Below are 23,452 nucleotides of genomic sequence, written 5' to 3' on the forward strand. Positions count from 1 at the left end.
TATCTTACTCTCTCCGAACTACCGAATCTTACTTTCTCCCGATCACTAGGTCTTACTTTCTCCAGACTACATGGTTTTACTCCCTCCGGACCACATACTCTCCCGGGACCATGTTGGCTGATTCTCTGGACATCCAGGTCTTATTATCTCATGATCACCAGGTCTTACTATCTCCGGACCACATTGTCTTACCCTCCGGACCACCAGGTTTTACTGTCTCCGGACCACATTGTCTTACTCTCCGGACCACCAGGATTTACTGTCTCCGGACCACCAGGTTTTACTGTCTCCGGACCACCAGGTTTTACTGTCTCCAGACCACCAGGATTTACTGTCTTCAGACCACCAGGTGTTACTGTCTCCGGACCACCAGGATTTACTGTCTCCGGACCACCAGGATTTACTGTCTCCGGACCACCAGGATTTACTGTCTCCGGACCACCAGGATTTACTGTCTCCGGACCACCAGGTTTTACTGTCTCCAGACCACCAAGTTTTACTGTCTCCGGACCACCAGGTTTTACTGTCTCCAGACCACCATGCAGGATTTACTGTCTCCAGACCACCAGGTTTTACTGTCTCCGGACCACCAGGTTTTACTGTCTCCAGACCACCAGGAGGTTTTACTGTCTCCAGACCACCAGGATTTACTGTCTCCAGACCACCAGGTTTTACTGTCTCCAGACCACCCGGAGGTTTTACTGTCTCCGGACCACCAGGTTTTACTGTCTCCAGACCACCAGGTTTTACTGTCTCCAGACCACCAGGTTATACTGTCTCCGGACCACCAGGTTTTACTGTCTCCAGACCACCAGGTTTTACTGTCTCCAGACCACCAGGTTTTACTGTCTCCGGACCACCAGGTTTTACTGTCTCCAGACCACCAGGATTTACTGTCTCCGGACCACCAGGTGTTACTGTCTCCAGACCACCAGGTTTTACTGTCTCCGGACCACCAGGTTTTACTGTCTCCGGACCACCAGGTGTTACTGTCTCCAGACCACCAGGTGTTACTGTCTCCGGACCACCAGGTTTTACTGTCTCCGGACCACCAGGTTTTACTGTCTCCGGACCACCAGGTTTTACTGTCTCCAGACCACCAGGTTTTACTGTCTCCGGACCACCAGGATTTACTGTCTCCAGACCACCAGGTGTTAGTGTCTCCGGACCACCAGGATTTACTGTCTCCGGACCACCAGGTCTTTCCATCTCTGCACTACCAGGTCTTGCTCTCTCTCTGGACCACATTGTCTTACTCTCTGGACAACCAGGTGTAACTATCTCCGGACAACCAGGTGTAACTATCTACGGACAACCAGGTGTAACTATCTCCGAGCAACCAGGTGTAACTATCTTCGGACAACCAGGTGTAACTATCTCCGAGCAACCAGGTGTAACTATCTTCGGACAACCAGGTGTAACTATCTCCGAGCAACCAGGTGTAATTATCTCCGGACAACCAGCTTTTACGGAGGAGAGGGGGGATGATCCATTGTAAAAAAATATTTTTCGCAGTCCTCCTGCGACCACCAAATTACACTATATATAGCGAGCTAAAAGGAACACAGAGTTCTGTCCTAATTGTTCCATACTGTGGCATACTGGAGAACATAGCTCACCTTATGATCACGTGTCATAAGCATAGATGATAGGAATAGGAATCATCAATTCAAAATAAATATGAATTTCACAACTAACATTACAGTGAAATCAATTAATCTGTTGAGGTTCATAAGAAATCCGAGACAAATACATATCTAAAAAATATTTCTTCAGTTTAATTTAATCATGACCGCCGTCATATTGATTTATTATATGACGGTCGACATATTAATTTTGGGGTTTAGTCGATACCCAATTGTCAAATTCCTATATCTAGTATGCACATACATTATACGACTATATTTGCAATTTCATTCTGGTGTAGTGTATCAAATTACCTCCCCTATTTTTTCGAGTTATGCCCCCTCGCACAGTTTAAACAGACAAATCTAGATTACATGTATTTACAAGCTTCCGTAGATTTTTGTTTCAGCAAAACGTAAAGTAACCTTTCACTAGGTCAATACAGGTTAATAAAAAGATAGATAAAGAAAGTCAAATCATCAATCAAACCCCTTACAGAAGTCATTACACGGTAAAATAATAATAATAAATTATCAGAGCGCTATTTACACCACTCTCATAACATCAATCAATACCAATGATTTATGGGATATACAGCGCATCAAATGTTTAACCAAGAATAACTAAACATATTAGGACTATTCTAGCGACAATTGATAGTCAACTGTCAAAGTTCCTGTATCCTGTTCACATATTAGGACTAGTCTAGTGACATTTGATAGTCAACTGTCAAAGTTTCTATATCCTGTTCACATATTAGGACTATTCTAGTGACAATTGATAGTCAACTGTCAAAGTTCCTGTATCCTGTTCACATATTAGGACTGTTCTAGTGACATTTGATAGTCAACTGTCAAAGTTCCTGTATCCTGTTCACATATTAGGACTATTCTAGTGACAATTGATAGTCAACTGTCAAAGTTTCTATATCCTGTTCACATATTAGGACTATTCTAGTGACATTTGATAGTCAACTGTCAAAGCTCCTGTATCCTGTTCACATATTAGGACTATTCTAGTGACATTTGATAGTCAACTGTCAAAGCTCCTGTATCCTGTTCACATATTAGGACTATTCTAGTGACAATTGATAGTCAACTGTCAAAGTTCCTGTATCCTGTCCAAAGTGTAGGACTATTCTAGTGACATTTGATAGTCAACTGTCAAAGCTCCTGTATCCTGTTCTCAGATTAGGACTATTCTAGTGACAATTGATAGTCAACTGTCAAAGTTCCTGTATCATGTCCAAAGTGTAGGACTATTCTAGCGACAATTGATAGTCAACTGTCAAAGTTCCTGTATCCTGTTCACATATTAGGACTGTTCTAGTGACAATTGATAGTCAACTGTCAAAGCTCCTGTATCCTGTCCAAAGTGTAGGACTATTCTAGCGACAATTGATAGTCAACTGTCAAAGTTCCTGTATCCTGTTCACATATTAGGACTAGTCTAGTGACATTTGATAGTCAACTGTCAAAGCTCCTGTATCCTGTCCAAAGTGTAGGACTATTCTAGTGACATTTGATAGTCAACTGTCAAAGTTCCTGTATCCTGTTCACATATTAGGACTAGTCTAGTGACATTTGATAGTCAACTGTCAAAGCTCCTGTATCCTGTCCAAAGTGTAGGACTATTCTAGCGACAATTGATAGTCAACTGTCAAAGTTCCTGTATCATGTTCACAGATTAGGACTAGTCTAGTGACATTTGATAGTCAACTGTCAAAGCTCCTGTATCCTGTCCAAAGTGTAGGACTATTCTAGCGACAATTGATAGTCAACTGTCAAAGTTCCTGTATCATGTTCACAGATTAGGACTAGTCTAGTGACAATTGATAGTCAACTGTCAAAGCTCCTGTATCCTGTCCAAAGAGTAGGACTATTCTAGCGACATTTGATAGTCAACTGTCAAAGCTTTTGTGTCCTGTCGAGTTCCCCCCCTTCCACCACACATAGCCCGCCCGAATCAACTTAAGGCCTATGGTTTCGAATTCAATTTTCTTTTTTTACTTTAATGTCTAACAACTTTTATTAACAAGAAGAAATCAGTGTCCAGATACTATATATAAAGACACAATACTGTTCAGTTCAACACTTTTACTTTTGTAGTTAAAAGGACGAATTACAAAAATGTAGTCTCGTTTGTCTTATCCATTAAGCCAGATACAAATGAGTACGTGATATATACGTTTGTGATCAAGCTTATAAGTAAAATATATCAGACTCAACTTTGCATATCATTGCATTTTCATGCACATATATATATATGTCCTTTTTACAATTATCTAAACCGTATCAGTTTACGAGACCAAACCCAGGAACAGAATCAATGCACCTGCACAATTTGACATAAACCGTAACCCCCTCTTTTTATTAAGGTCACCTTGAGAAGAGAACCTGGACACTGAGTGTTCTATAAAATACTTCTATGATACATCTGTTACTCGAAATCCCACCACTGAGTCCTAGCTGTGTCCCGTCCGACAGACACACTAATTGTTAATAACTATACCATTTGATCTGGAGCAAGAGGTCAGTATCTACTTTTGACTTGATGGATTTTTTTTTTGAATAACGTTTTTGTTTTAATTTCTGTCATTATATTTAAACTACTCATCCGGGCGGAGTTATTATAATTAGTTGATATATCTCATCATATTGTATCTTGTTTCGCAGTTGTTGTACAAACATTGTTCACGAAGCAATTTTGTCGATATTACTGGACAATTTGTATATTCCTTTTTTAAGGAGCCACGTTTTTAGTGATATTGGGATCAAATAAATGGTCATGTTATGCCAAGTATACTTCCAAACCCTGCATTTGAATCTATTCTAAATGAACATGAAGCGTGATTTCTGATTTGAGAATCTCAACATTGATACACTGTTTAATATTTCGTTATCAGGTAATGTGCAAATGTTACAAGGTGAATTGTACATACTTTGTAGTTACTATGTATGTTATTGGTTTCCTAATGCTTAGTATAGTAGTCGTGGATCACATGATAATCACGTGATCTCGAATATTTTGTATACGCTATATTAGTGTCATTTTTACGAGTTAGTTTTATTAACATTTCTAATATAATTCAGATCATCATTGATATGTACTAAAATTAAGGAAAATGTAAAACATTAATTTCCGGAACCTTCCGATCTATTTTTGACCAATCGGGTTGGAGCGGTCAGTTTAAATACAAGGCCTTTGTTACTGGTCAGTACAATATCAGACAGCTGACAATCAACAGGTGGATCAAGTTTTCAAGTTTCTCCAGTAATCTATTCCGGATAAAAAAATATATCATTGTGAGTAATTCATCTATTTATGATTCAGTATAAGTATTTGCAAAATAGTTAGTAGATATAGAGACCATTAGATCGTTTTGTAAATTCGTTTTAGCTGTACATGTATTGGTGATGATTTCTATTTATATGTGGTGAATTATATTTATAGATATAAAGCTCATTGCAAGTGTCTATGAGTATATTAATTACCTGTATATGATAACACACGTGATGGTGTAATGGATAACACCGAAGCTTTATAATTGAATCCAAGTCTCGTATTTATGAGATCGAATCCTGGAGGCTAGTAAATTTTATTTATGTTGTATTTTATAATATTGAAATGTACATTTACTCGCATGTTAGTGTGTGATTGAACACTTGTATATTTGTTATCACAGGTTGTTGAAATCAATTCACAACAAGAAAATGTAACGGGGAACTCCCATCTTTACTTTACTTAGGGTGAGTTATACTGTTGTATTAGATTACGTTAAATACTATTGTCGTATTATAACATACTGTCACTCACAGGGTATTTTATGACAGGTATATAAGTTCATATGTAATCTGAACGTACATGAAATGAATGAGTATATGTAAGTGTATGAATAACTTGATTAATGTAATTTAGTGAATGCAATTACATTATTATCAAAATGTTATCATTTACCATTCTTTTATTATTTTTATCATGAATAATTGATTTGTCAAATATATTGTCTGCGAGGAACTGAATGTTTTTCTAATATGTTTGCAGACAAATGCCAGAAAACACGTGATGGACAATAAATAACATGGAATGAAAACATCTTGTGTATGTGATTTTTACATGTGACACAAAACATAGTTTTTTTTAGAGAGAAAAGTGACTTCAATTCGGTTAAATTGGAATGATGCTACCTCTCCTATCACATTTGGCGCCAAACTAAATACCACAGGGACCTGATAATTTGTTAAAGTATATGTATGACTTTCTTGAGGGATGTATATACAAACTGTATATGCATTATGTAGATATATTTACATTTGGTGTGGCAATGCCCTTATATATTACTAGTAAATCCCTACCAAAAGCAGCTTCATCTATGAGAGTATAACTGAAGTTGCCCTGACGGTAGAAAGCGGGAAATTTGAATTTTGGAAGATTTTTTTCATATTTTTTTATTTTTGCGATTCATTAATAGAACGTAAATATAAGCGATAAACTGCCTAGATGCAGCAGACCTACTGGTATAACTGCCACATGTGTCACAGACAAACAATCATGGTGCGCTAGCGCGCACCATTCAGTTTGTCTGTGACACATGTGGCAGTTATACCAGTAGGTCTGCCGCATCTAGGCAGTTTATTGCTTAAATACGTTCATGATGTGTTGTTTAACCGTTAATGACGTAAATGTCACCTCTCTCTATATATATGTAAATGTCAGTCTACCTTCAACCGAACATCATACATTATATACATTACAAAATGGAGAGATTATTAAATCCATCGTGTGTGCAGTCAACCGAATGACTTTAAAGTGTAAGATGTATCGCGGTGTCACACTGAGGCAATACGATACAAATCTATTAGTGCATATACACGCGTACTACCGGAGACTTCTGACTGTTAGTCCCGTCTCTGCTACTACATGCACGATGAACATAAAAAACGAGACAACATAGAAGTCGTTACAGTTCATTCTCTTGACAGGATTCCTAAGTCGAGAAAGTTGTAACAAAAAAAACTCAATTAAAACTTCTATCAGAGGTAATTCTGAGTTAATTCAGCTAACCTGGTACTTGCATGTACATACATAGTGTTTTTTATTCAGGGACAGACATTCTGCAGACAGAATGACGGTTACTCCAAAACTGATGGTCACTTTATTAGAGTGTGGTCTGGCCGATGTCCATGCGTTCCGGGTGGTGGATTTGACCCACGAGTTGAGTGACACGACCCTTTTGGCCTGGAAATCCGCAGTACAATTTAACCATACTGGCCAGGGGACAGTTCGGCGGATTTTGGTAAGTCATCAATTTTAATACAGTATGTCTGCCCTAAGTTAGTATAAGTAGTGGAAGTTATCAAGCAGGTGTCAGTTTTTTAGGGGGCGGGATATGCTAACATTTAGAAACCATTATACCCAAGACCCTAGTACATACTGTGTATACAATCTAATTAAAATGGAATGTACATTTGCACTACGCTACTCTCCGTATGAAAACTGTATGAAAAATGTACTGTATACATTCATATCGACCGTGTGTTGGCGTGCCAGGTAATATCATCCATGTGCGAGATTAATAGTATCTATTTATCTGTACTTGCTAGGTTTCGTCTCGCCTATTAAGTTTTCCGTCGACGGTATGAGTGCATGAACTTTCGCAGATGAATACTTAGACTTTTCTGATTCGTAAGTTTTTGTGGAAAAATAATAATCGGAACAAAGTGAGAACCCACGATGGCATTTCAAAGGCAATATGTATGCAGGAACACCTAACACTGCCTACTTCCCAACTCTCACAATGGAAACGCGTGGGTAATCACTTGCTGTCACAGTCCACTGCACAATTAACCCCCTTCCGTGGATAACCATGATCACATGACCATAAACTGGGATGGCGTGACTTGCCTGCAACAGAAAAAGGGAGATAATAAACACCAAGTCACTGATACACGTTAGAAAATTATTTAATGATTTATCAGTTTTTTACAACGTCATTTTAATTTCTTTGTCTCCTATTTTCAGTAGAACACTTTTTACACGTTTTGTAACCATGATTTCCAAAACTTCATCATTGTATAGTGGAACAGTCTCCTTCATGTCTGCTGAATGAGTAGCTCTGTCCGGTGGAATAGAGCTTGTTTCAGTCCTCTCTGTTTTTCCGGGAGGCTGAATAGCATTCGATACATTTGTCGACATTGATTCCGATGGTCTTTTATATTGCATCACCCCGGTGCCCATTTCTTGTAGTTCTTTCTTTGTCATTTACTCCGCCATTGTATAAGGAATTAAAAGCAGTACATCCTCTCTGAACGGTTGAGGATACTTCTTCCTGTTCTCAGTTTTTTGCAGGAACAAACATATTTTTCATGTACTTGGAGAGTGTATTGACACCTATGGGCCGAGATGAAAATCTCGGAGGTCTCATATAAAATGTAAGACGTCGATATAGGGTACCTCATGGAAGTATTCTTCAAATTGATCAACAATATACCCGGGGTTTGTATAGTCTGAATGTTACACTTTGGTTCCACACGGTGATTAGTAAGACTAGACTACCACGGAAAAAAATAGAAAGAATTCATTAAGTTTGATCTTCACTATAAACGGGTTGTAGTAAGTTAAGAGAAAGGTTATGTGTGTAACATTTAAAAAAAAAAGAGTCATATACCTGCATAGGGACCAGCTACCATCAGCTCGGCTTGTTCAGAAACAAGGCGACACATCAGTTACTTAAGTGAAAGATCCCTTAGTCCCAACGATACAATAGAGAATTCCTCCAGTAATACGCAGGGATTGGCGTTTTTGGCCTCAGTCCAGATCTTGGACACATTGCAAAACATGTCGCGAAATAGTTGAGATTTACACGAGTTACCTCCCTTGGTCGAAACCACGTGATAAGCTGACAATTTTTTTTAGAAATGGCGGAACTTACAGATCACCGGCAGTGTCGTCAACGGATCCCGACATTGGAGCACAGATCTAGAGCAACAACTTCAACTAGATCTTCATCATCTGCATCCAGATTTTGGCCTGTAAGGATAGCAGATGAAAACGAGGACAGGATAAAAATCCACTACATTGGTAATTAACTTGTTTTATTTTTAAAATCGTTTTTTATTTTGTCTAGCTAGAATCTAGGGACCTACTCGTTTATCTTACAGCACACTGTTTTTTTTTAACTTTTCATAATCTCAGCTTGTTATATAATTTATTTTATCAAATTCATGCTTTTTCACATTTTCATTTCGAAATTGATGAAGAACACATATCGCTAAAGACATTCATATCATGATCTAGAAGAAGAAAGTAAATGGCTCCTTATACGCAACAAGTTCTTTGGCTTACCAAACGTCACCGCCGAGCGGAAGTTCGGGTAATTTATCCCATAGTGCATTGCTGCTCCTACTGTTTAGACGCCATATTGAAGGTACGCCTGAAACACGGTCAGCTTTATGGCAGCTCATAGAAGACTATTGTCCGATAACAAATCACGGGAATCAAACGTAAGTGCAATTATTTTTTATATAAACTGGTGTTTCAAACGTATTCCGTCGTACTTTATGTTCGGAAGACTGCACATGTGACCGTTCTTTTCACGGCGATTACCACGCTGGTTAGCTTATGTCTGGTGTTAAAGACGATGCTACATGGTTTTAGTTTACTTGTTAAACTCCTTTTTTATTTATTTACCAATTTCAAAATGGTTTTCAAATAATTGTTGCTCGATAGTTACTGTATCGCGTTTAGTCAAATTTGTTGTGTAATTCATTGTGAATATTTAGTTATTGCCCAGTGAAAATATACTGTGAATGGCTGGTGTTAAGGACAGTGTAGGGACTTCAGTTATCGCTAGATAGCGTGAAAAGGGAGGTAACTGTAATGTCTAAATTCGCCATGACAGTTGGTCCGAACACATGTTATTTGAAGTATATTTGAAATAAGCCTTGATGCTTAGTGTCACAGTAAGGAAGGAGGTCACCAGTTATCTATGACTTATAAGGTATTTTCTCGTTTCTCAGGTTAAGTGAAATACTTGTTCTTTCATCCATAAAACGTATTGATCGCCAATATCCCGTACCTGAGAGTGGTATGTTCGTTTGAGTTTTTGTTTTTTTGAACAAGAAAATATTTGTGGTCGATAAAAGTCTATATGCTAAATGAAAGGTCATATATCAAGGTATTTTAAGTGAATTTTTCAAGCTTCTAAATGGCAGCGGAGAAAGGCGATTAATATTTTAATAAAATCACACTAACTGTTACCTCCCTTCGTGGTATAGCCTTTTCCAGAAAAATGTATTTACATAAACGTTTTTGTTGTAAATTGGCGTGAAGTATTTATAACAAACAACTCGTGATATACGAAGATATTTGATCATATTATGCTGCCTTATGTACTGTATTGACCTTACTTTTAACACTTAAGTAACGATAAAAAACAGTTTTGAATTTATTTGTTCAGCACCAGAGAAACAGACTATACTGTAGGAGTTATTTCCCTTCCGTTACGAATACTCTATGAAAGCTTCTCGTTATATTTGAGTTATCCCCCTTGTTGATCGTGACCCAGTTAATAACACATTGATTAAATTGCAAATTGTAATTAATCTACAGTCAAACAATCCAAGAAAATATTTATTCTTGACTTTGGATGACTTTCTTCATCTATATAAGCAGTTTTCATAATTTTTTGTAATTTTTTAAATTTTTAACTGGAGTCCCTAGACAGTGCTACATGGTTTCAGTTTAACTCCTTTTTTATTTATTGACCAATTTCAAAATGGTTTTCAAATAATTGTTGATCGATAGTTACTGTATCGCGTTTAGTCAAATTTGTTGTGTAATTCATTGTGAATATTAAGTTATTGCCCAGTGAAAATAAGTAAACAAAACAAATTATGGTTATACTGTGAATGGCTGGTGTTAAGGACAGTGCTACATGGTTTCAGTTTATATAATTAACTCCTTTTTTATTTATTGACCAATTTCAAAATGGTTTTCAAATAATTGTTGCTCGATAGTTACTGTATCGCGTTTAGTCAAATTTGTTGTGTAATTCATTGTCTTTAATATCATATTTATAATTAGATTAGTGATTTGATAGCTATAATCTGTAAAATTTTATATAGTATAATCATGATTTCTGTTAACATTGATCTCATGAATAATAAAGCCATTATTGAAAGAAATGCATTAATTGAAACTAATTGAAAAAAACATAAATCAGTCTAATGTAAATTAAATTAAATATTATACTTTTTGTTAATTATTTAGTGTTTCAAAACAGATATTTGATACAGAATTGCAGGGATTGATCGAGGAATGAGTGTGTTGGAATATAATAGCTATGATATCTTTTGCACATAGCAAAACATTAAATACTGCGGTATATATTTTATTGTATTGTGTGGGATATTAATGAAATCAAAAGGTTATATATATTTTTTTTTTCCCATTATGACCGATATATATATACCCCCCCCCCCCCCCCCCCCCAACCTTTGGGGCATTGATCACACCTCACCTTTGATAAAAACATTAACACCTTTGATTGATTGATTGATTGATGGGGCTTAACGTCCTTGTTCCGGTTATAACCGAGCCTAGGACACTAAGGGGAAAGGGGTGGGTCGGGGCACTAAATAGGGAGCAATTTCGCATTTCGTCATCGCCAAATGATCTAATATGAGAGGGACAGACGATTATCTCTATGTCTAAAAAAAAAAAAAAAAAAATCATAAACATTAACACCTGGTCATGGGGCATCTAATAAACTCAAAGGGGGGTCCATTCAGAATATATGTAGAGTATATACCAGTATGTACCTGTACTTCTGGGTCTACAGAAAAAAATATTGTCATGGTGATCACCTGGGCTCCCCCACTCCATCCAAACCATAGGGACATTGACCACACCTTTATTACCTTTGAGATATACATGAATCAACAGGTGTGTCTCATTGTCAACACCTGTCCTGAGGCTGGCCATGTCCATCTCCCCAAAATACTAGAGTTCACTAAAGGCATGCTGTGCAGTATACAATCTAAATATTTACCTGTACTCTGGAAGACAAAAACCCCTCAGGTTTGTCCTCATTCCCTAATTAAACTTAAATGGGTCCATTCGTATTTAGATATATATGTTTTTAGGTTAATTTTGAATTTACGAATCTGTTTAATCAACATTTGGGGTATATGAATTTACTGCAGGGTATTTGAAATTTGAATGTTTCAAATTTTAATCTTATAGAAGCTTCTCTGCCTATTCTATACCATAATGTATCAATACTTATTAAACTTTATTTTTTTTTCAGAAAGCCAAAGAAGAAAAGATCTACCATTGGTACATGACCTAAGCACTATCAAAGTTTTCAATACTAAATAATAAAATATTATCAATCATCAAACATGACAGTGGTTTTTTTTTTCATTTTACTTAAGACTTTTGCTATAGCATTTGTCTAATAAACAAGAAATATCTGCAAAAAAAGATAAAAGGCGTAGTTTTAATGGTGGTTTTTATACTGTAAAACTGCTGGTGAAATAAATCAACGAATCACTGGTCTAGTGGTGGGTGCAGATGAGCTCTAAGGCCTATAGGTATATAAGATATATAACATTAAACAACTACAGATGTGTACAGGAGAGTGTTACATGAAAACTGTTCAATATAAAATTATCTACACTAATAATTTTTTTCTTTTGCAAGCCAAGTATAGATATTAACCTAAATTTGACAACTCTCTAACATTATTAACAGATAATAGTTGGATTAATTTAAAAACAGAATGTCTTTTGTGGTAATATTGTTTTATACATTTTACCCTCATACCTGTATATAATGGACATATCAAAATAAAATGAAACTCATCCTCAATGTCACACAAATCACAATTGTTACAGGTTCTATTTCTTTGGGTATTATTATTATGTCTACCTATTTCTATATTTAATTTGTGTGAGGATGCTCCACATACATTTATATTAAGTTTCTATAGGTTTAAAACCGTACACAGTGGCTATCTATCAGATATCGATATATAATCTACCTTTCGACGAACTAGATATCTGTTAACATGTTTTGTTTTGTAACATCGGTCAATCTCAGCTCAATGCTTTTAAAAGCATAGTCTACTGGTGAATTAGAATAAAACATGTACTCAATACCTAAAGTGGCTAATTCATTCTTAATGTCACATATCCACACATCATTCTCATTTACCATTTCATCAAGACATGTTTTCAATACCAGATTATCCGACTGTTTCACCAATATTTGAACACTCTTAATTTTCTCATAATAGTTAATGGTAATCTACCCAATTCACAGTAAACAAAGTCATTGCATGTTGATTTAGGCACCTTATTAAGTTAAGTACTTTTTTTTTTACAGAATTTCTAATGTACGCTTTCGACATCCGGTGCTTTATGAAATCCCCATATTTCCGAAGCATAACGTAAAATACTAGTCTATTTACATACGAATCAAAAATAGAACAATAAGTTTCTACATTCAAGCAATGATTTCTAAGAGAAGTTGTCAGAGAAAATAAAGCTTTTCTGCCTTGTTCTGTAAAATGTTTTTGTGTTTTGTAAAACTTCCCATTGTAGTTGAACAGCATACCCAAGTATTTAAAACTGTCAACAATTTCTATATTGTCATTATTATTCATTATTATATTTCCATGGCTCATTATTTCTTATTTGTCCACAATTTCTAAACACCATGATTTTAGTTATATCAACATTGACCTCCAGATTCCATTTTATGGTATATGCATATAAAGAATCCAACATAATTTGTAAATCTTCTGGGCAGTTAACAAATAAAGCCATGTCGTCGGTATACATTAGCAAGAAAAGATCAAGCATCTGTAATTCAATACTTGGACAGTTGTCATTAATAAAGTGTATTTAGATACAAAGAAAATAACACATGTGATTATATTTCCCCTTGTAAGAGTCCGGTATAATTAGGGAAGCACTGACTGAAGTCAGTATCACTATCGAAAATATAAGAATCGTCGTCAGTATATTTCTCTATACATCTAAATTTAGATCATCGTCTAATGGCAGAAAATCGGACGACATTTTCCATATGTTTCTATATGAATCTTTAACGGAAAAATGGTGCTTTTTTCGGTTAGACACTACTTAAATATCGTTGTTCACATCTGCCGATATACATTACAGTGCATAGGTATAACTATCGCCAGTGTGAAGTTATCTCGGCCAAACGCGGTGACACATGTGCACAGACAGTCGTCGCCATCTCTTGGCACGGCACATGTCACTAATATAAACAACTCCGATATCCACCTATTGCGCAGCTGCAGCGCTTGGTCTCGCTAGATCTCGTGCTAAATATACCTCCGGTTATGAGAACAATAGGTGAGGTCGTGACTCTGCGAGAAAAGCGGTTGTTGCGAATCCCTAGTATATAGGTCTCTGTTATAATTAATGCATGCATGATATGCACATGCTCTCATTCACGTAATCATTAGCTTTATGTTGTCAAATTATTTTATTATGTGAGCAATAAATCATACCTTTTACAGCGCTGCGCGCTGAAGTGTGTACGGTACTTTTTCAATAGTAGTACAGCAACTGTTGATTGTATTGAATCGCCAACCGATAAGTTTGAAACAATGTATCGACCTTCCTGATTGGTTCTGTGCCGAAAGGGGCGGGGCGAACACGGAGTATGTACTGTACCAGGACCGTGGCTGTGTATACACACGTGTGCGATTATATATAATTACATGACTATGCAAAACAACGACAACTTTTACGTTAAGTTTTAAGCATTTAATAAAGATCTGGTACTCGTTGAACACATGGGTTGTTACACACATATATATGCCATGTTGTTATGAACAACTTATATGATACCTTCCGTGATTATACATATCCACACTGTCGGAAAAATCCAGGCATGAACGAAGCAGGGAAATCCAGAGCATCTTAAATACTTGGCTCACATTTCTTTTTGAATTCGATGAATTCCATAACATCTTGAGTCACCTTTTTACTTTTCAGTGGTTGACGATGGGCGCTAAAGACTTAGTCGCATAAAAAATCTTCATAATTTTGCGACATCCTGATTAGACAAACCGGTCTTATCACTGATGGCTGAATATGAGAGTCCTTCTGAATGTAGATTGTAAACAGTTTTTTCTCGTTTTTTTATCTTCACTTTTCCCTCTGGTGTAAACACGGCCCTTGGAATTTTACATGTTTGAAGTAGTACGTTATATGCGTACCGTCGTGTACACCGTCTAGACCTATAGTTTCACTGTTTTTTTGTCAGACATGTAAGTAACCAAGGTGATTTGCATTACATGTATAAGCTCACAACTACATGAGTATAACTGCAACTTGCAAGGTTTAACCAGCTAAATGTACAATATATCTAATATTTATACACTTAAATGTTTATTATGCAGATGTTCTTCAATATGGACAACACAGTCAGTGTATTTTGAAAATTACGCACGTATTGATTGATGATCGTCAAGCTAACCAGCCCTTCGAACTTTGTCACCAGCTGACCAGGTCGACCCTTCAGTTCGGTGATATATTTTCCCAATACACTGATTTGAGAGTGGGAAAGTCCATTGTATAGGGCAGATAGCATTTGCACTTCCTTTCACACCTCGTGTACAAGCTAAACTATCTGGGTCACGATAGCGATTCAGTTTACATGTAATTTGGAAGGGTCAAACATCGGACAAAACTGGGTTCCGGAGCACAGGGGCTTGGCACGATGGTGATGACGTTCCATATATGTATGTATAGTATATACATAAAGAATACATGGTCAGTGTCTTAAAATATAAGCTGTATTTTGGCGAGGGTAAAGAAATCGCCACTTTTGTCTTTCTGTCCCGAGCCAGAAATACAGCTTATATTTTAAAACACTGACTATGTATTCTATTTATCCTCCAACAGTCATGAAAATAATCATCAAAAATAATCATTTTTATGTGAAACGGTGTCAAATATCACAGAAATATGTTCGTCTTTTAAACGTAGTTTCACTTTGAAGTAGGTCAGTCGAACTGACGCACGTGCTAAGATTCCAAAATACAGCTGTTTTCCGTCACTGCCGTATATACAGCAAAAATATATATACGGTGGGTGTATTCCGAGTGCTGAGAAAGGTGTGTGCATTCAGTTCGACCAATCAAATCAACGCTTACTCAGCGCGATCGACTTTGTTAGAGTACTGTCGATACACAGTAATGTAGTACCAATACCTGTCGTACTTGTGTTACACTTTGACCGTACACACTTCAGCGCGCAGCGCTGTAATACTTATATTAGTCTTCATTGCTGTGAATGATATGTAAGATATTGGTGAAGTAGTGCTGTATTTATCAGCTGCAACAAGGGTACATTTTTAGCCCACCATCATCAGATGGTGGGCTATTCAAATCGCCCTGCGTCCGTGGTCCGTGGTCCGTCCCTCCGTCCGTCCGTCCGTCCGTAAACAATTCTTGTTATCGCTAATCCTCAGAAAGTACTGAAAGGATTTTTCTCAAATTTCATATGTATGTTCCCCTTGGTGTCTAGTTATGCATATTGCATTTTGAGACCAATCGGAAAACAACATGGCCGACAGGCAGCCATCTTGGATTTTGACAATTGAAGTTTGTTATCGCTATTTCTGAGAAAGTACTGAAGGGATCTTTCTCAAATTTCATATGTATGTTTCTCTTGGTGCCTAGTTATGCATATTGCATTTTGAGACCAATCAGAAAACAACATGGCCGACAGGCAGCCATCTTGGATTTTGATAATTGAAGTTTGTTATCGCTATTTCTGAGAAAGAACTGAAGGGATCTTTCTCAAATTTCATATGTAGGCTCCCCTTGGTGCCTAATTATGCATATTGCATTTTGAGACCAATCAGAAAACAACATGGCCGACAGGCAGCCATCTTGGATTTTGATAATTGAAGTTTGTTATCGCTATTTCTGAGAAAGTACTGAAGGGATCTTTCTCAAATTTCATATGTAGATTCCCCTTGGTGCCTAGTTATGCATATTGCATTTTGAGACCAATCAGAAAACAACATGGCCGACAGGCAGCCATCTTGGATTTTGATAATTGAAGTTTGTTATCGCTATTTCTGAGAAAGTACTGAAGGGATCTTTCTCAAATTTCATATGTAGGCTCCCCTTGGTGCCTAGTTATGCATATTGCATTTTGAGACCAATCGGAAAACAACATGGCCGACAGGCAGCCATCTTGGATTTTGATAATTGAAGTTTGTTATCGCTATTTCTGAGAAAGTGCTGAAGGGATCTTTCTCAAATTTCATATGTAGGTTCCCCTTGGTGCCTAGTTATGCATATTGCATTTTAAGACCTATCGGAAAACAACATGGCCGACAGGCAGCCATCTGGATTTTGACAATTGAAGTTTGTTATCGCTATTTCTCAGAAAGTACTGAAGGGATCTTTCTCAAATTTCATATATAGGTTCCCCTTGGTGCCTAGTTATGCATATTACATTTTGAGACCAATCGGAAAACAACATGGCCGACTGGCAGCCATCTTGGATTTTGACAATTGAAGTTTGTTATCGCTATTTCTGAGAAAGTACTGAAGGGATCTTTCTCAAACGTTTTTGTAAGTTGCCCTTGGTCTGTAGTTCTGCATATTGCATCTTGGGACCAATAGGAAAACAACATGGCCGACAGGCAGCCATCTTGGATTTTGACAATTCAAGTTTGTTGTCGCTATTTATCAGAAATTGCTGAAGGGATCTTTCTGAAATTTCATTTGTAGGTTGCCCTCTGTGCCTAGTTATGCATATTGGATTTTGAGACCAGTCAGAAAACAACCTGCCCGACAGGCAGCCATCTTGTATTTTGACAATTGAAGTTTGTTATCGCTATTTTACAGAAGGTACTGAAGGGATCTTTCTCGAATTTCATATGTAGGCTCCCCTTGGTCCCTGGTGTTGCATTTTCGGACCAATCCGAAAACAACAGACAGCCATTATCGCTAAATCTTAAATTGTTTGCAAAGTACTAGAGGGCTGTTTCTGAATTTACACAGATTAGTAAGACTTAGAGGAAGGGAAAAGTAGAGAAAAGATCAATCTGACATGGAACCTATAAAGATCATTCAATGGTGGGCGCCAAGATCCCTCTGGGATCTCTTGTTATATTATGCAGCATAAAAAACAGGCCATTCACATGATTGTTAGAATTTGACATTATACTTTATAGATCTATCATTACCATTAAATGAGCTAGACATGCCAGATGATTTGGTTTGTTCTAACTGCAGAACATCATGTTCCATTTCAAGAGAATGGCTGGCTTGTAACGAAACAACCAGAACAATATGTTAATTTCATTTCAACAATGTCTACAGTATATATACTAGCTATATACTGTAGGTATATAGTTACTGGTTGCCCGGGTCTGTTGAATAACTTTGAAAAAAATATTTATTCCAGGCTGGCCTAAATCCTACGATGAATGGAGGGTGAGGGAGGATGTAAAGGAAATATCCAACATAAGAGACAATGCTCTGTGCAAGCAACTAAGTGTAAGTATGCATTATATACCCTGCCATGAACTTGGGGGCATTATATTCTCATACTCTGGACACCCAGAGTTATCCGCAATTTCAACTGCTACTGCTACATGTATGTTGGGGCACAATTCAGAGTTGCATAACATATCATCAATATCATATGACAATGTCAATATTGCCTCATTTTTAGATTACATTCAGATTGTCTACTGCTAATCTGTCATGTACCTGGTAAGTTTTTGCTGTTGGTTTGGTAATTATATAATGTTGATATATTTGTCACTTTGTTATTTCTATTGCAGGTCCAGATCAAAGAACATTTAAATTCCAAGTCATTACAAAATGACTCCAAGATAAGTCTAAAGATACCTGTTATAGATACGGAAGAGTTTCAGAATTTGCAAAGGAGTGGGAAAATATATAAAGTGACACCCCACAAAGTTGTTTACAATATCAAACATAGACACGACTTAGAAAAAATCCTAGGTGTTGGATGGGATTACAGAGTAATCAGTGAGAATGGCGATAACTTTTTTGTAAAGACAGAGACAGTAAAATTTTGGATTTACAAACGGAAGCCACTTAAAGAATTTATCTTATATCCTGGTCACCAAGAAGAGTCCCTCATCGACAGAGGAATATGTCTTACTTTCACATTTGTGGTGTGCTCTGGAAATAGGGGAAAACTTCCCTTTTTACAAAATGCAGATGTTTTGTAGACACTTCACAATCACATCAGGTATCATATCAGTAGATACATTTCACACTGTTCTGCTTACTTTTAAGTAATAAGTTTAATTAATACAATTAATTCAGTATTTTCACATTTTGTGTGAATTCTGAAATGTCTAGATTTACTTATTTGTATCTAAAGACTGTAAAGTGCAGTTATAGATAATCCTAGGTTGTTTCCAAGCCAATTTTGAAAAGATGTATATCAGTAAGTACACACTTTTCAATATTCTGAAATCCAATTTTTGGAACAAGTCTTTATCCAATGACGCCTCGGTTTTTCTTTGATCTTTTGTTGGCGATATATTGCATACTCTTGAGGCGGGGCCAATTTCAAATGTAGGCGTGACAAATGAACAAAGACAGGAAATGCATTTCAAACAAAATTTAATGAAATACGAGTGCCGTTTAGAAATTTTCCGTCTTCTTTCTTCACCTTATATGCACGTACAGCCCTGCTGCGATGTACCGTTCTGTCCATAATGAGTTGTTCATCAAAACCTGACCAAACAGAATATAAAACCCTGTTCATATTTTATTAAGTAAAATCTATTTTAACAGGTCAGTAAAAAAAAGCATACATTACATGATTACATATAAAATTTCAGTCATTAAAAAAAAAAATGGTTATACAGATTACGCTAAATGTAACAATATACTTTCGTTGCACAAAAATCCTATCATAAACAAAATAGTGATGAAAATGATAACAAGACGAGTGGATAAAAACACAGATTAACCGATTCATTGATTTCTTTAAACAATTTCACGGATTTTGAAAGGATTTTGTGACATTGTGAACGTCGAAATTTACGAAAAATATTTCATTTCACAATTTGTTCAAACGATATGATTTTAGACTTACCTGCTTGGTAAAGGGAAGTAGCGCAGGTCCTCTTTCCGGAATGGTTTATGTAATTTCCCTCGAATCCTGCAGCCTTTCACATGTTTTTCACATTACCATTCAGTTCATTTACAACAATTGGCTGAGCTAATTGCTTGGTATCAACTATTCCAAAGTCAGTAGCTACCGTGTCACTATCTTCAAGTTCATACTCATACTTATCTACGGCCTGTGATAATGTTATATCGTTGAGGTCAGTGAACACATCGACATCAGTGATCAGTACCTGATCCTTCATGGTTGACCGTCTCACTAGAAATGAATGGGCTACTGTGACAGAAAACAAAACGTGTCAGAAATTGGCGGGAAACATATCACAGTGACAGGGTCTGATAAATTGTATAGCTCCACCCCTAGGCACGTGGGTGACAAAACCTCGGCTGTCATTGGATAAAACAGATACAAAATGGGTACTCGTGACGTATCGCATATATCACACTCGTGCTATGCACTCGTGTGATATATCCTATACATCACTTGTACTCATTATGTATCTATTACATATCTAATTCTTAAATCTTGTACAATGTAGAAGTTTGAATTAACATAGTTTTGTCATGTTCTTGTATTATGTACAAATGATATTTTTTGCAAGCTAAGACATTAATCTACATGGTAAATGTCATTGAATGTTTTTGATATTGGAGAATTTATCATTAATATTGTGCATTTAAAATGTTTGAAGTAATATGGGTGTGTTATGTTCTGGTACATGTAATTACCAGTATTGATATTTTAGTACACAAAGACATCAATTTACATAGTTACCAGTAATGTTAATGAATGTATTTTGCATTCAATGATTCATCTTACAGTTCAGAACTTTGAAGTGATATCTTTTTGCTATGCTATTGCATCAATGTAATTAATGTTTTAATTGTCATAATTGATGTGTTTTAAACATTCCGTTTTTTATTTGTAACTATTATTTTTTATCAGCCATTATAAGTAAAACCAGTCATGATCATTTACATTCAGATGTGATTTGTATTTGCTGTTTTTATTATTTTGTTTGTTATTCTTTTATATATAAATATAATTTTTATTTACATATACACACCAAGACATGGTGCTATTAATTACATCCTTATTTCTAGAAATCAAACTGTGTCTGTGGTTGAAAGAAATGTGAAATGGTGGTTAATGTCATTGAATGTTTTTGATATTGTAGAATTTATCTTAAATCTTGTGCATTTTATATGGGGGTGTTATGTTCTGGTACATGTAAATTGTAATTACCAGTATTGATATTTTTGTACACAAAGACATCAATTTACATAGTTACCAGTAATGTTAATGAATGTATTTTGCATTCAATGATTCATCTTACAGTTCAGAACTTTGAAGTGATATCTTTTTGCTATGCTATTGGCTCAATTGTCATAATTAATGTGTTTTAAACATTCCGTTTTTTATTTGTAACTATTATTTTTTATCAGCCATTATAAGTTAAACCAGTCATGATCATTTACATTCATGTGAGTTTTATTTGCTGTTTTTATTATTTTGTTGATTTACATAAATTTATACACCAAGACATGGTGCTAACCTAAAAATAATTAAAAAATTAATTATTTGTTATTGTTAACATTAAAATGATATTAAAGGACAAAAAAAAAAAATTAAAAAAAAAATCATGATATTTGTTCTTGTGTCATCAAATTGTGTCGGATAGGGTATGAATTTGCCCTCACACCGGCCGATTTCTGTGGTTGAAAGAAACGTGAAATGACGACTCTAAATTTGATTGGTCGATATTTTTAATACTCTGCATCCATTTTTAGCTCACCTGGACCGAAGGTCCGGTGAGCTTATGCCATGGCGCAGCGTCCGTCGTCCGTCCGTCCGTCGTCCGTCCGTCCGTCCGTCCGTCCGTCCGTCAACATTTGCTTCAAATCGCTACTAGTCATACAGTTCTTATTGGATTTTGACCAAATTTGGCCAGAAACATCCTTGGCAAAATGGGAACAGATTTTGCATAAATGGTGACTCTGACCCCTGAGGGGCCAAAGGGGCGGGGCCCAATAGGGGAAATAGAGGTAATTCCTTTAAATCGCTACTAGTCATAAATTTATGAATGGATTTCAACCCAATTTGGTCAGAAACATCCTTGGGGGAAGGGGAACAGATTTTGCATAAATGGTGATTCTGACCCCCGAGGGGCCAAAGGGGCGGGGCCAAATATGGGAAATAGAGGTAATTCCTCTAAATCTCTACTAGTCATAAAGTTATGAATGGATTTGAACCCAATTTGGTCAGAAACATCCTTGGGGGAAGAGGAAGAGATTTTGCATAAATGGTGGCTCTGACCCCCAAGGGGCCAAAGGGGCGGGGCCAAATATGGGAAATAGAGGTAATTCCTTTGAATCTCTACTAGTCATCAAGTTATGAATGGATTTGAACCCAATTTGGTCAGAAACATCCTTGGGGGAAGGGGAAAAGATTTTGCATAAATGGTGGCTCTGAACCCCGAGGGGCCAAAGGGGCGGGGCCCAATAGGGGAAATTAAGGTAATTCCTTTAAATCGCTACTTGTCATAAAGTTATGAATGGATTTCAACCCAATTTGGTCAGAAACATCCTTGGGGGAAGGGGAAGAGATTTTGCATAAATGGTGGCTCTGACCCCCGGGGGCCAAAGGGGCGGGGCCCAATAGGGGTAATAGAGGTAATTCCTTTAAATCACTACTAGTCATAAAGTTATGAATGGATTTGAACCTAATTTGGTCAGAAACATTCTTGGGGGAAGGGGAACAGATTTTGCATAAATGGTGACTCTGACCCCCAAGGGGCCAAAGGGGCGGGGCCAAATATGGGAAATAGAGGTAATTCCTCTAAATCTCTACTAGTCATAAAGTTGTGAAGGGATTTGAACCCAATTTGGTCAGAAACATCCTTGGGGGAAGGGGAACAGATTTTGCATAAATGGTGGCTCTGACCCTAAAGGGGCCAAAAGGGAGGGGCCCAGTGGGGGAAATAGAGGTAATTCCTTTGAATCGCTACTAGTCATCAAGTTATGAATGGATTTGAACCCAATTTGGTCAGAAACAGGGGAACAGATTTTGCATAAATGGTGACTCTGACCCCCGAATGGCCAAAGGGGCGGGCCCAATAGGTGAAATAGAGGTAATTCCTTTAAATCGCTACTAGTCATAAAGTGATGAATGCATGTTCTATAAACAATTCTTGAGGTCTTTCAGACCTTAGAGAGTCTGGACTTCATTAATCTTTAAAGCAGTTCGGATTCCCACACTATAACCATATACAGTGCAACTTCCGAAAACCGAACCTTCTAAAAACCGAACACCTCTGAATACCGAACGAATTGTCATTGTACGGAATTGGTCCTTCTTTATTATAGTATTAAAAAACTTCCAAATACCGATCCCTCTGAATTCCGAACACCGGACTGATTTTGTGTCCGGTTCCTTTTAAAATATACCAAAAATTACTTCTGAAAACGGCCTTACCTGGGCGATTATGACACGAGGTCAGGCCAGTCAACCGTGAAACAACAACTGTGACGGGTATTGTGTGAAGCCTTATTGTCTCGGGACCTACGTAGGTGATTTGTACAGGTATCCAATATATACCCCAAGGGGGCATTATGACGGAAGGCCTAGTGTATAATCAACACGACAAT

General features: G+C 36.9%; 1 protein-coding gene and 2 long non-coding RNA genes across 5 annotated transcripts; 1 reads left to right on the forward strand and 2 right to left on the reverse strand.

Annotated features, from left to right (window-relative positions):
• The first annotated feature begins 4,588 nt into the window (after positions 1-4,588).
• On the forward strand, positions 4,589-19,482 carry LOC117344989. 3 transcript variants are annotated; one of them, XM_033907901.1, is made up of 7 exons: positions 4,589-4,931; positions 5,312-5,375; positions 5,671-5,727; positions 6,730-6,922; positions 8,542-8,706; positions 18,096-18,187; positions 18,478-19,482. In XM_033907901.1, the coding sequence occupies exons 5-7, from the start codon at positions 8,544-8,546 to the stop codon at positions 18,892-18,894; spliced, it is 672 nt and encodes a 223-aa protein (XP_033763792.1). In that variant the 5' UTR covers positions 4,589-4,931; positions 5,312-5,375; positions 5,671-5,727; positions 6,730-6,922; positions 8,542-8,543; the 3' UTR covers positions 18,895-19,482. The 3 variants fall into 3 exon arrangements, with proteins under 3 accessions (XP_033763792.1, XP_033763790.1, XP_033763791.1); XM_033907899.1 differs by having other exon boundaries at positions 5,312-5,727; XM_033907900.1 differs by lacking the exon at positions 5,671-5,727.
• On the reverse strand, positions 14,408-15,352 carry LOC117344991. The gene is made up of 2 exons (XR_004536319.1): positions 15,277-15,352; positions 14,408-14,721 (listed from the first exon to the last, which is right to left on the reverse strand). It is a non-coding gene; the product is annotated as an uncharacterized LOC117344991 (long non-coding RNA).
• LOC117344990 lies at positions 19,278-19,919 on the reverse strand. The gene is made up of 2 exons (XR_004536318.1): positions 19,773-19,919; positions 19,278-19,408 (listed from the first exon to the last, which is right to left on the reverse strand). It is a non-coding gene; the product is annotated as an uncharacterized LOC117344990 (long non-coding RNA).
• Positions 19,920-23,452: the final 3,533 nt, after the last annotated feature.

This window comes from Pecten maximus, chromosome 16, assembly GCF_902652985.1.
Source record: "Pecten maximus chromosome 16, xPecMax1.1, whole genome shotgun sequence".
Classification (NCBI taxonomy): domain Eukaryota; kingdom Metazoa; phylum Mollusca; class Bivalvia; order Pectinida; family Pectinidae; genus Pecten; species Pecten maximus.